The sequence below is a fragment of the Petaurus breviceps genome, unplaced genomic scaffold (assembly GCF_028583685.1).
Source record: "Petaurus breviceps papuanus isolate PSGF00001 unplaced genomic scaffold, PetGlider_PUasm1.0 188, whole genome shotgun sequence".
NCBI classification, from domain to species: domain Eukaryota; kingdom Metazoa; phylum Chordata; class Mammalia; order Diprotodontia; family Petauridae; genus Petaurus; species Petaurus breviceps.
In genome coordinates, this window is record NW_027185804.1 from 11,933,201 (window position 1) to 11,946,442 (window position 13,242).

The window sequence follows — 13,242 nt, forward strand, 5'->3', positions numbered from 1 at the left end:
GGAGCTAGGACATGAACTCAGGTTTGACTGGCTTCAAAGCTGCCTATTCACTAAGCCATCCACCTTTCCTCCTGAATATAACTGCTTCATAAATAACTTGGTGAATGAATGGATGGATGGATCCATCCTTTTACCTTTAGTCACAACACTATATAGCTGATTCATATTTAGATTTTTTACTAAGCTGTGACCATCTGCCCAACAAACCTATTTCCCTTCTTGATAGGGAGCATGGTATAGGGCATAGACTGCTTGACTTGGAGTGAGGAGGACCTGGATTGCAATGCTCAAACACTCACTTCCAGTTGTGTGTCCCTGGAATGTCATTTAACTTCTCTATGCCTTAATTTCCTCATATTCAAAATGGAGAGATTGAACCTGTTAGGTGCCTTCCACTTCTAAATTCATGACTCCTAGTTCCCTCTCCTTTTTCCATCCCTACTAGTACCTTATGCATGAGTACATTTTTTTTCTGTGAAGCTTCTGTAACACTATTGTTATCTCATTCACCATTGGTTCAGCTGGTTTTTCTGACTTGACCCCAAAGTCTCTTGAGGCCTCAGTAATGCTAATTGGTCAAACAAGGGACTTGGGATAGATGTTTTCTAGCATCTTTTCCGGCACTAATACTCTATTGCTCTCATTCCCTTGAGCTCAAGATCCTCTGATCTTCTGGAAGCTCCTAATACTAAAAGATAACTTTGTCAGACACTATGGGCACGTGTGCCATTTATAGCCCTCTGCCCCCTCACCCTCAGCTGACACATGCTTTTTTTCCCATCTGAAACAGCTCTGCTTGATCTCATCCTGAGATAGAAACATTTTACAGAATCACAGCATCTGTGTGTCAGAAAAGACTTCAGATTTCAGTTAGTCCAACCTATATATAAACTAGAATCATCTACCACATGTCTAAAAAGCAGCCTTCTATTCTCATCCTGTTGACCTCTGGGGATGGCAAGCCCATGACCTACCAAGTCAGCCTATCCTTCCTTGGGAACCAATTCCCTCTTCCCCCCTTCCTCCATCTACCAAATCAAATTCCTTGTTACTTCCCATTTTTTTCTGTCCTTTGGGGCCAAGTGGATCAAGTCTAATCTCTCTTCAATTTGATAGTCATTCTTAATGTGAAAACAGTGGTCAATCCCTGTGCTTTCTTCTCCAGATGAAACTTCCCCATGCCCTCTGACCAGTCTTCTGAAGTCCAAAGTCCTACTTTAGGCAAGCCACTGGATCTGTCTGATCCCTTGTCTCCTATTTGTAAGATGGGTTGGAAGAGATGAGTCCTTAGTCCCTTCCAGCTCTAGACTCTATGACATGCTGATCCTACAATCTTAGCATCCTGAATATTATTGTTATGCTGCTATCCCTCATCTGAGTTTATCCTGTTTGTCAATGTCTTTCCTAAAATGTCATATGCAAAATTCCACTTGACCCTCTGAATATATTATTACCACCGTAGATTTGACTAGATGTCCTATTTTACCTGTTCTCAATGCAGCCTTTAACTAAGCTTAATTTTTTGGCCTGCCACCCTTATACTCCCTTGATTCCCATTGTTCCTATGGTCCACTAACTACTGGATTGGTCCACCCTACGCAGTTACCTGAAAGTTTTCTGCAAAGGTGGGATTTACCTCTATCAAACACATATGCTGCATAATCAAAATAAATATGTCTTATGGATTAAAGACGTGTAACAAGTATGTGATATTCATAATGTCCACAGTGGTTATGATTATGCTGGCATAGTTATGAATCACAAAATGTAACAGGCTCTTCACATGGAGGACAGAACCAAAGCCTTTATTCAAATACCAGAAAACAGAGTCCCGAAACCAAAAGGTCAAAGTCATTGTAGTAACCACAAATTTGGTACACATGTCAATGCAGTGAAACACCCACATACCTAAGCCTTCAAAACAAAACAGGCTCCCTTAGGCAAAGATTCTCTGCTCTTCACTCATGCCCTCAAGCAAGTATCCTCTTCTCCTCACTCCCAGTAGATGCTCAGCCTCTATGCTGCTCCAGCTCCCAGAAGTTCCAGCTCCCCGCAGTTCTTGTTCCCAGCAGTGTTCATTGCCAGCACTTCTCAGCAGAAGTTCTGGCTGGCTCTCAAAAGAAGTTCTGCCACCACAAGTTCTGTTCTCCAAATCTCTTCTCTCTCTAGCCCGAGCCTCTCCTTATATATGGTATTATATAATTGAATAATGCACCATCTGAAAATTTTATTTCTTGGAATTTAAAAAGAAAAGTAACAAAGGAAGGAAGATAAGAAGGAAGGGAGGGAGGGAGGGAGGAAGCAAGATAGATAGATACACATTGTGAGGGAAAGTTAAATAGTTCCTCCCTGTCCTGCCCCTTCCTGTTATATCACCAAGTTCATCCCATTGTGGGATTCACAAGTTCTGGGTCTTAATACTTGACACAATAATGAACTTGAAACTGAGTGCTAGGTACCTGTTTGCTTGCCAATACAAGGGGCATGGAAGATCTTCAAATACCATTACCATTACAGGATGTTCAAAATAAAAATTAATGAAGCAGAGGATTATTCCAAGGCTTTACTCCATTGACCTAATAGATTATGTTTAAATTTTCTTTCTACTGTAATTAATGCATTTGCTTTGGCGTTTCTAGTTAGAATTTTAACTCTTGCTTCAACACCCAAATTGTTTGTTTCTCTTTCCCAGAGCTGTAACTAACATGGGTTTTGTCTTAGAGCACTTCTGTCAAAGGTCTATGTCCCTGATAACCACCCTCAGTGTACTCCTCACCCTCTGGAATTGTGGAACACAATTTGTATTGTTATAAAATATAAGCTCCTTGAGGGCAGGGTTTATTTTGTTTCTGTTGTCTCTGTATCCCTAGGACTGAGCACACATATGGTGCTGGGTGCAAACTAATTGAATTGTACCAAACAACTTCTTTCAAACTCCCTGGGCCATGGGCCAACAGGACTATGCAGACTCACTCCATCTGATACCAGAGAGTATCTTCTGTGTCCTCCCATCCCACAACACCTGCTCAGCTCAATTCATTCCAAGTTCCACTTCAACTGGTTGTCTGTCTCTTTCACTTTCCCTCACAATGTGTATCTATCTATCTATCTTCCTTCCTCCCTCCCTCCCTTCCTTCTTATCTTCCTTCCTCCCTTCCTTCCTTTGTTACTTTTCTTTTTAAATTCCAAGAAATGAAATTTTCAGATGGTGCATTGTTCAAAATTTAAGCTACATATAAAATATGTTAGCTTGTATTTGGATTCCATGCAAGTTACCATGACTGTTTTCTTTGTAAAAAGGTCTTAAAAATATTAATTTATCCCCAATGCTCATTTATATCTTGGGATATGGAATACCTGTTTAAGGGTTCAATTATTTTGGGTATGTAGAATGGATGAATCAGCAATGGGCTGAGATTGGTCTTTTTTATGTTTCTGGTATCAAATTCTACAAGTTCATCTGGCATTTAAAAAAATTGCTCCTTCCTTCCCCATCCTCAGTACTAGAGATTTTGAATGATGGAGTATTTAAATATTTAATGTTGTGATTGTTAACATATTATTGCTTCCCAGGCATCACACCAGAGGTTGAATTCTAAATCCTATGAAAATAGATTATATTGAAAATTAGGGTTGATCTGCTGACAGATTCTAAAATGGAGCTTTGGCAGTATAACCCACTCCAAGTTCTTAAGTCACAGCCCAATGCTTATTATCATTCCCTATGGCCAGGATTATGAAAAGGGATTCATAAGTATTATTTGGAGAATTAGCCTTTTGAAGTAGTGGGCAATCTGTAACCTCGTTTCTTCATTTATACTCTATGGTTGAAACAAACAATATTATTCATCCTAGGAGTAGGCCAGGTGGGATAACACTGAGGACTTTTGTGTATCTTTCATTCATGTCATTTTGGGTTGTTTATTCTGCAATCTGTAACTAAAATATTTTCAAGTGGATGTTGGCAAAGATCTCCTTTTTTCATTAATTCTTATTTACCTGGCCATTTTCTACTTCTTAGTCTAAAAAGCGGTTCATTCTCTCTTTTCCCTTAGAACATGATGAATGTGGTACTGGCCAGCACACCTGTGATGACAATGCAATCTGTACTAATACTGTCAGGGGACACAGCTGCACCTGCAAGCCTGGATATGTGGGGAATGGAACCATCTGCCGAGGTAGGTCCACTGTTTGGGCAATTTTATCAGAGCTACAAGTTTGATTAATGTTAGTCTCACTATCCAAGTTCTTATACTTCTGGTGGCCAAGTTTTCTCTTGGTTTTAGCTTCTATTTTATTATCTGACATTTGCTACAAGCATAGAGATGATGAAGGGGATTGAGTCATCCTTTGCTTTCTCCATTTCCATTGGGAAAAATGTTCTACTTCATACCCGCAAACCTTTGATATCATGGATGTATGGAACCCCCAATATGACAATGCTGCAGCTTCGCATCCTGTTTGTCACAGACTCGTAGAGTCATAGAGTTTTATCCTTGGCATCAATATAGACTCACTAATCCATACTACACAGCTAGTTTATATCTCCGGCAAAACTTGCAAGTAGGTCTTCTTGGTGCCAATCCCTGCTTTCCATCAGCCACACCAGGGATTCCCAATGTTTATAGATCCCCAGATATGTTGACTTTCAGTAAACCTTTTGACAATGCCTATTTGAAATGAAAAGAGATAAATTTTATAGTTGACCATGCATCTGCACATATGAAATGAAAAGAACGTGATGTACTTCTCTATGGTTACACCAATATTTTGAAACTTCCTCAATTTTTTAAAAATCTAAAATTTTCCACATTCATTTGACACGCTTTTCATAGCTCTTGGGAAGGTGGAACATATATAGCCCAGATTGGCAGAATCCAAACTTCCCCATCCTGTAATTCTAGCATCTTTTCTTGAAACGAATTTGTGATGATGTTCCTAACATCTAATGTGGGCATCTTTCTTTTCAACATAATGCTTCCAAGGGGTAAATGAGTAACATCTATGGACCACAAGTGATGTAATCCATATATAGTGATGCTGCTCTGAGTCCTGTCTATTATTAGGGTCTGAAAGCAGTTGGATCATTTAGGAAGTGGGATCTTAGTATTTCAAAGTAGGCCAAAGGTATTTCATGAAAATGGAAAAGGAAGTATATTTCCACAGGGGATCAGGCTGCTAACTAGGACTGTATGCTAATGCTGTTGAATTGAGGAGCATGGGGATTTACTTTTAATGTATTTTCTGAAATTATGCCTCCACATAAAATAATATTAATTGGCCTGTTTTTGGTGAGTCTATATTTGCCAATTCCTCCCATGCTGTTCTGATAAGTATCCGCCACATCTCAGTGGAATTTTCAAGACCAGCTGTGAAATGCATTAATTCCCAAAAGGTCTTGGAGTCCCTGGATTCTGAAGGGAAGTGGTATTGCCTTGAATTTTGTGAATTGTGAAATAGACTTTCTTGAAGGGATTCATGCCCAATCAAATGAACTTAAGTATTTGCTATTACTTTTCTTGTCTTTCCTTCTTTTTCTTCCCTTCCTCCTCTGTTTTTTTTCTACTCTTCCTCCTCATTTCTTGTCTTCCTTTCCCTTTTTCTTTCTTTCCCCTTTTTATCTTTCTTCTTCCATTTTTTCCACCCAAATGTGAATGTAATTATGGTATTATATAGATAAATTAATGTTTCTTCACAAAAATACTTCTTTCTAGTTATGATTTGATGAAATATTAGCAAGCTTATTAACAGGCAAAATTAGGCATAAATATGGAAAACAATAATCATTTGGAGGGATTCTATCATATGAATTTTTTCTGTATTGCTTCTTCATATATAAGGACATATATCCATGTGAGAATGAGGGGGAAAATAGAGTATGAATAAAATTATAAGAGATCTTAGAGATAATATTTTCAAGTCTCTAATTTTATAGAAACTATCACAGTTTAAACCAAAGAGGAAGAAAAGATAAGATAAAAATTTACTGATATTCATACTTAGATTCATATATACATGAATATTTTGGTGGAGGAAGATTACATTTCTTCATGTAATGATATGACAGTCAAAAAACAAAGTTAATACAATATGAGGAAGATTGTACTGTTCCTGCTCAGATTACCTTTGCAATATGTAATTCAGTTATGGTCATCCTGCTGATAATTCAGAGACCATCCAGATGGTGTGGAACCTCAAAATCATGGCATATGAAAGACAGCTGAAGGACTTGGGGATTTTCACTCTGTTTTTTTTTTAATTACATTTTATGTTTATTTTTAGTTTACATCATTCATTTGCACAAGATTTTGAATTACAAATTTTCTCCCCGGCTTTTCCCTACCCACCACCCAAAAAGAGCGATCCCACTGTATACCCCCTGCCCCAACTTGATCTCTCCTACATACTCCCTTATTCCCCCTCCAACTTTCTGGTAGGGCAAGATGGATCTCCATACCCTAGTGCCTGTATATCTTATTTCTTAGTTGCATGTAAAAAATAATAACAATATATATTTTTAAACATTTGATTTTGAAACTTTTAATTCCAGATTCTTTCCCTTCCTCACTTGTCACCCACCCTTACTGGGAAGATAAGCAATTCCATATTAGTTGTACATGTGTAGCTATGCACAACATTTCCATAGTGGATATATTGTGAAAGACTGACTATATTTCCCTCCATACTATCCCAACCCCCACTTGTTCTATTCTCTACTTTGACCCTGTCCCTTTTCAAAAATGTGTGCTTCCAACTTTTCTCCCCCTCAACCTGCCCTCTCCTTCATCATCCCCCCTTTCATCCCCTTCTTCCCTACTCTCATGTAGGATGAGATACCCTATTTAGTGAGTATGTAATTCCCTTCCTAAGCCAAATTCAAAGACTAAAGTTGACCCATTCCCTTTGCCTTCCTGTTCTTCCCCTCCATTGTAACACTTTTCCCTTGCCTCTTTTATATGAGATAATTTACCGCATTGTGTCTCTCCCCATCTCCTCTCATTACATTACTCTCTCACCTCTCAATTTCACCTTTTAAGTATCATCCCTTCCTATTCAATTGATCCTGTGCTCTCTGTCTATGTATACCTATATCTATACACACACTCACATATGTATTCATATGCCCATATACCGTCTTATATAGACATATAATATGTATGTATACATATATATATATTCCCTTCAACTATTCTCACACTGAGAAAAGTTTCATAAGTTATAGTTATCATTTTTCCATTTAGGAATATAAATAGTTCAACTTTGATAAGTTCCTTATGATTTATTTTCCCTGTTTACCCTTCTCGTGCTTCTCTTGCTTCTTGTATCTGAATTTGAAATTTTCTATTCAACTCTGGTTTTTTTCATCAAGAATGCTTGAAAGTCCTCTATTTCATTGAATGACCGTATTTTCCCTTGAAACATGATACTCAGTTTTTCTGGGTAGGTGGTTCTTTGTTTTAATCCAAGCTCCTTTGACCTCCAGAATATCATATTCCAAGACCTTTGATTCCACAGTATAGAAGCTGCCAGATCCTGTGTTATCCTGAATTTTTCCCACACTATTCAAATTGTTTCTTCTTGGCTGCTTGTAATATTCTCTCCTTGATCTGGGAACTCTGTAACGTGCTTATAATATTCCTAGGAATTTTCTTTTTGGAATCTTTTTCCAGAGGTGACTGTGGATTCTTTCAAGCTCTCTTTTGCCCTCTGCTTCTGAAATATGAGGGCAATTTTCCTTCAGAATTTCTTGAAGGATGATTTCTAGGTTCTTTTTTATCATGACTTTCAGGTAGTACAAAATATTTTAAATTATTTCTCCTGGAACTATTTTCCAGATCAGTGGTTTTCCCAATGAGATATTTCACATTGCCTTCTTTTTTTCATTAGTTTGGATCTGTTTAATAGTATCTTGATTTCTCATAAAGTCACTAGATTCCATTTGCTCCAATGTAATTCTGAAGTATTTATTCTCTTCAGTGAGCTTTTTAAATTCTTTTTTCTATCTGGCAAATTAAGCTTTTAAAGGCATTCTTCTCCTCATTGCCTTTTTGACCCTCCTTTACCTTCTGAGTTAGTCTATTTTTAAGGTGTTATTTTCTTCAGTAAGTTTCTTGACTCTCTTTTCATGATTTTCTTGCATCATCCTCTTTTATATTTCCATTTGTTCCTTCACTTCTCTTATTTTTCATTCACTTCTCTTATTTTTCATTCACTTCTCTTATTTGGTTTTCAGAATCCTTCTTAAGCTACTCTATGGCCTGTAAACAGTTCGTATTTTTCTTGGAAGCTTTTGGCACAGGAGTTCTGACTTCATTGTCTTCCTCCTCTTCCATGCTTTGATCTTTTTTGTCCCCAAAATAGGAATCTAAGATTTGACTTCTGTGCTTGCTTTGCTTCCTTTGCTTGCTCATGTTGCCACTTAATTACTTGACTTTTGAACTCTTTGACACAGTAGAACTCTGCTTCCAGAGAGGAGAGCTTTGTCCCAAATGGCTGAGGTTTTCACAGCTGCTGGAGCTATTAGTTGGGTGCCCTCTCTGAAGCCTTCTCCGGCTCTGGCACCTGGTCACACACCCTAGGACCTCCACCCAAGCAGTGATCCAGATCCAAGCATGTTAAAGCAAGAGCAATTAGCACTCAGACTGGTTGCTTGGTCCTCCTACGATCTGCAGGCCAGGAGCTCTGAAGCAGTCATGCAGTGGTGGCCACTCTACCTCAGCTGCTTCTTGACCCAGGGGGCAGGGGCCAGACCACGTTCCCGGACCCCCTGTTCCCAAAGTCCACACTGACCCCTCATTTTGTCTTTGGCGTTTATGGGTTCATAATTCTGGAAACCTCCACATCTGCTGGTGATCCACTCTCCAGAAGTCCCTCTAGCTGTGGCTGGTAGGGGATGCCCTGAGGCTAAAACCGTGGGCTGGGCGAGGGGGGGGGGCATTGAGCTAAGCTCCCAAAAGACGAAATGAACCCTTCCTGTGTACCTGCCAGGCTGCCTTAAGTGGGCTGTTTGTTTCTCTCTGTCACTTTCGTGGGTTCTGTAGCTCTAAAATTTGTTTAGAGTCATATTTTATAGGAATTTAAGGTGGTTATGGGGGGAGCAAATTTTCCTGCTTTTATGCTGCCATCTTGGCTCCACCCCCCATCATTATTGGAATGTTCACCCTTTGAAAAGAACACTTACAGGGTCATGAGGGCTTTCTTTAAGGCCATTGAGATGTCATATAAAAGAAGGATACAACTTGTTTTACTTGGTCCCAGAAGCAGGAGCAAATAGAGGAAAATTTAGAGTCAAATACAGTATTGCCCCAAGGGAAATATACACACACATCCTAACATTTATCTATAATTGATTGGAATTCTTTACAAGGTCTTTACTAGTAGTCTTCAAGCAAAAACTGAGTAGGAATTCAGCTCTGCTGTAAATGGAATTCCTATTAAAGTAGAAATTAGATTCAATGGCCCCTGAAGTCTCTTCTAACTTTATAAGTCTGTAGTTCTCTGAGATTTGGACTTTTTCTCCATGATCTCACATGTAGATAAAAACTGGAAACTTGAGTCAGTTAAATAACAACAACAACATTGATGTAATATGTACAATGTTGTTGGCTCTGTGCTAAGCATTTAAAAAATATTATATCAATTGATATTCACAACAATCCTGATAGGTGGGAGCTATTATCTTTATTTTACATTTGAGGAAACTGAGGCAAATAGTGATTAAGTGACTTTCTCAGTATCATAAACCTGATAAGCACCTGATACTGGATTTAAACTCTGGTCTCCCTCACCCCAGGTATAGCTCTTTACCACTGTGCCACCTTGTTGCATCTAAATATTCAGATCTTTTATTTCATAGTTGGGGTTGGAGTTGAACAGTAAGAACTGAAATCTCTTATTTGAACTTTTCCCCCTCCCTTTTTTGTGTGTTAAAAAATGCTTGGCATTGAGACAACATATCCTGACAACATTGAGTAAAATGGGGATTATCTCTCCATGCCCTTTCCATTGCTTATTGGCTGCAGTTAAGTTGTTGGCTGTTGGTAGTTGATAGGCTAAGACCTGCATCTTATCTGCCACAAACAAATGTAAGAGATGTTTAAGAAGCTTTGATCCTGGGAAGAAATCTTACCTCAAGGCTGAAGATATCCCAGGCCTATATAGAATTGCTAAGGTAGGATATGAGACTAGAATCTAAAGTAAAGGAAGGAACGGAACCAGTCAGCTAAAATAAATTACTTCAGTACCACAAGGATCCATTATAACAAAGTTATGTGCATTTCTTCCACCTCTGCAGCTCTTTCATGTCTTAAGAAAGAATCTTTGTGGGTGGATGTGGTGGATACATTCATCACCTCAAGGCCCATGTTTCAGTGGTGTTACTTTCTAAACATGAATAGTCCTTTGAGAATACATAGTTCTCTCCAGAGTCCCCAAGAACCCAGAATCAGATGACTTCTGGGGATTTTGCTAAAATGACAGAGTAGAGAAAGTGCTCATCTGAGATCTCCCAACTTTACCCTCCAGACAAATTTAATATAATCCCTCAAATTAAATTTTGGAGTGGTAGAACCAACATAAAGGTCACAGTGAGACATTTTCCAACCCAAGACAAGAAAGGAAGTCAGAAAGAGTTATGTGGTGTGGGGGACGAGGTTGGCTCAGAGCCCACATGAAGTACCACTGGTGGGACAAGGTGGTGGTGACAGAAGCAACAGCAGCTTTGTGCGCTCTACAGTCACAGATGGTAAGGGGACCTGAAAACCAGTCAGGAAGAGATTAGACCCTGTGCTAGCACTATACCCAACACCAGACATTGTTTGGCTATTCCATAGCATATACCCACTTCTGGGTCAGAGTTCAAGGGCAGAGAAAAGCACTTTCAGTAAAGGAGTGGAAGCTTTAAGAGGCAGTATCACTTCTGGCCCCAAAAGAAGAGGGACTGAGAAGAACACTATTGCTTCCAGTCCCCAGAAACGAGTCCCTGAGGAGCAGTATTGATTTCATTATCAAAGGATCAGGGGCTCTCCTTGGGTAAGGAAGAAGAAATGTGCAAGAAAAATGAAGGAAAGTACAGATGTACTTTTTTTTTAAAGCAATCAGGGTTAAGTAACTTGCTCAAGGTTACACGGCCAGTTATTTCTGGGTGTGGTGCTGAGTATCTGAGCCCAGATTTGATCCCCAGGTCATCCCAACACTGGAGCCAGTGCTCTTACTCTCTGAGCCACCTGGCCGCCCCAGAGATGTACTTTTGAAGTACACATCAAGAACTTCAGAGTACACATCGAATATACATGAAGAGGACACATGAAGAAAGTAGAGCTCACTCCTCTCCCCAGTTTGCACTGTGTTGGAAGCACCATAAACTTCCAACACCCCAGAACTAGCTCTGAAAACAGCAGTATAAAAAAATCCTGAAACCTGAGATAGTGCCCTGCCTCTCATGGCAAGAATAGAACCCAACATTACATAAAGTTCCAAATCAAGAAATACGGTGGAAAAAAAGCAACGAACAAAAAAAAAAAAACCTAATCATAAAAATCTACAATGGTCACAGGGAAGGTCAAGACAACAAACTCAGCAGACAATGAATTCAAAACAGCTACAAGCAAAGCATCAAAGAAAAGATGTGAATTTAACTGAAGGCCAACAAGAATTCCTGGAAGTGCTAACTTTTGTTTGTTTGTTTTTTTCAAAATCAAGTAATAGTGATAGAGGAAAAAATAGGTAAAGAAATGAAAGCAAAAAATGAAAATTATGAAAAGACAATTAACAGCCCAGTAGAGGAGGCACAAAAATACTGAAGAAAATAATACCTTAAAAAACACAATTATTCAAATGGTAAAAGAGGTACAAAAATTCACTGAAGAAAAAATTCCTTAAAAATTAGAATTGCCCAAGTGGTAGCTAATGATTCCATGAGATATCAATATACAATAGAACAAACTCAAAAGAATGAAAAAAAAATTAATAAAATGTGAAATAATATCAAATTTGGAAAAGCAAGTGACCTAGAAAACAGATTTTGGAGAGATGATTTAAGAATTATCGGACTACCTGAAAACTATGATCAAAAGAAGATCCTAGGGTGCCTAAGTGGCACAGTGAATAGAGCCCCAACCCTGGAGTCAGGAGAACCTGAGTTCAAATTTAGTCACAGACACTTAACACTTACAAGCCATGTGACCTTGGGCAAGCCACTTAAATCCAATTGCCTTGCCTACCACCCTCCAAAAAAGACAAAATATTTAAAATATTATAAAAATTAAAAAAGAATGTCCTATTTATAATATTTCAATAAATTATCAAGGAAAACTGCCTTAGTATCCTAGAGTCGAAAAATAAAATAGAAATTGAAAGAATCTACCAATATCTCCTGAAATAGATCACAAAATGAAAGCTTCCATGAATATTATAGTCAAAATACCAGAGCTCCCAAGTGGAGGACAAAATTTTCAAGCAGCCAAAAAGAAACAACTCAAATATTATGGACCCACAGTCACAATCACATAAGATTTAGTAGCTTCTACATTATAGAATCAGTGGGCTTGAATTTTGGTATTTCAGAGGACAAAGGAGCTAGAATTGTAACCAAGAATCACCTACCCAACAAAACTTAGTATAATCCTTTGGGGAGAAATGGATATTTAATGAAATAGGGGAATTTCAAGCATTCCTGATTAAAAGACCAGAGTCAAATAGAAAATATGACATTCAAACAGAAGATTTTAGAGAAGCAAAAAAAGGTAAAGATGAAAGAGAAGTCATGAGACACAATAATATTAAACTGTTTATCTTTCTATATGAGAAGATGATACCTGTATCATAAAATTTTATCATCATTAGGGCACTTCGGATTTTACATGAAAAGAGGCTGTGGGAATGAGTTGACTATGTTGGGAATGATGTAAAAAGAGTGGATAGAAAAGAGACAGTGTTGTCCTGGGAGAAAGGGGAAGGTAGAGGAAGAATGTATAAAATTAAAAGAGGCATGCAAGGAAGAGCTTTACATTAAGAAGGAAAATTATGGTGGGAGGTGGGGTGGGCAGCCAAATTTGAATCTCATTCACATCTAAATGAGTTCAAAGAGGGGACTTATATACACATACCCAATTAGTTATAGAAATCTATCTTAAACAACAGGGAAGTGGAAGGGAAAGGGGAAAACAGAAAAAGATAGAAGGAAGGACAGATAAAAGATAATGGTCAGAAACCAAATAGACTTTGGAGGAGGGATAGGAGAGA

General features: G+C 38.4%; 1 protein-coding gene across 2 annotated transcripts in view; it reads left to right on the plus strand.

Moving 5' to 3' along the window:
• NELL1 (neural EGFL like 1) overlaps positions 1-13,242 on the plus strand; it is a 922,880-nt gene that overhangs the window by 560,135 nt on the left and 349,503 nt on the right. For both annotated transcript variants that reach the window (XM_069091288.1, XM_069091290.1), the window contains exon 14: positions 4,056-4,178. In XM_069091288.1, the coding sequence (XP_068947389.1) occupies positions 4,056-4,178 (123 nt within the window). The remainder of the gene's footprint in view (positions 1-4,055; positions 4,179-13,242) is intronic.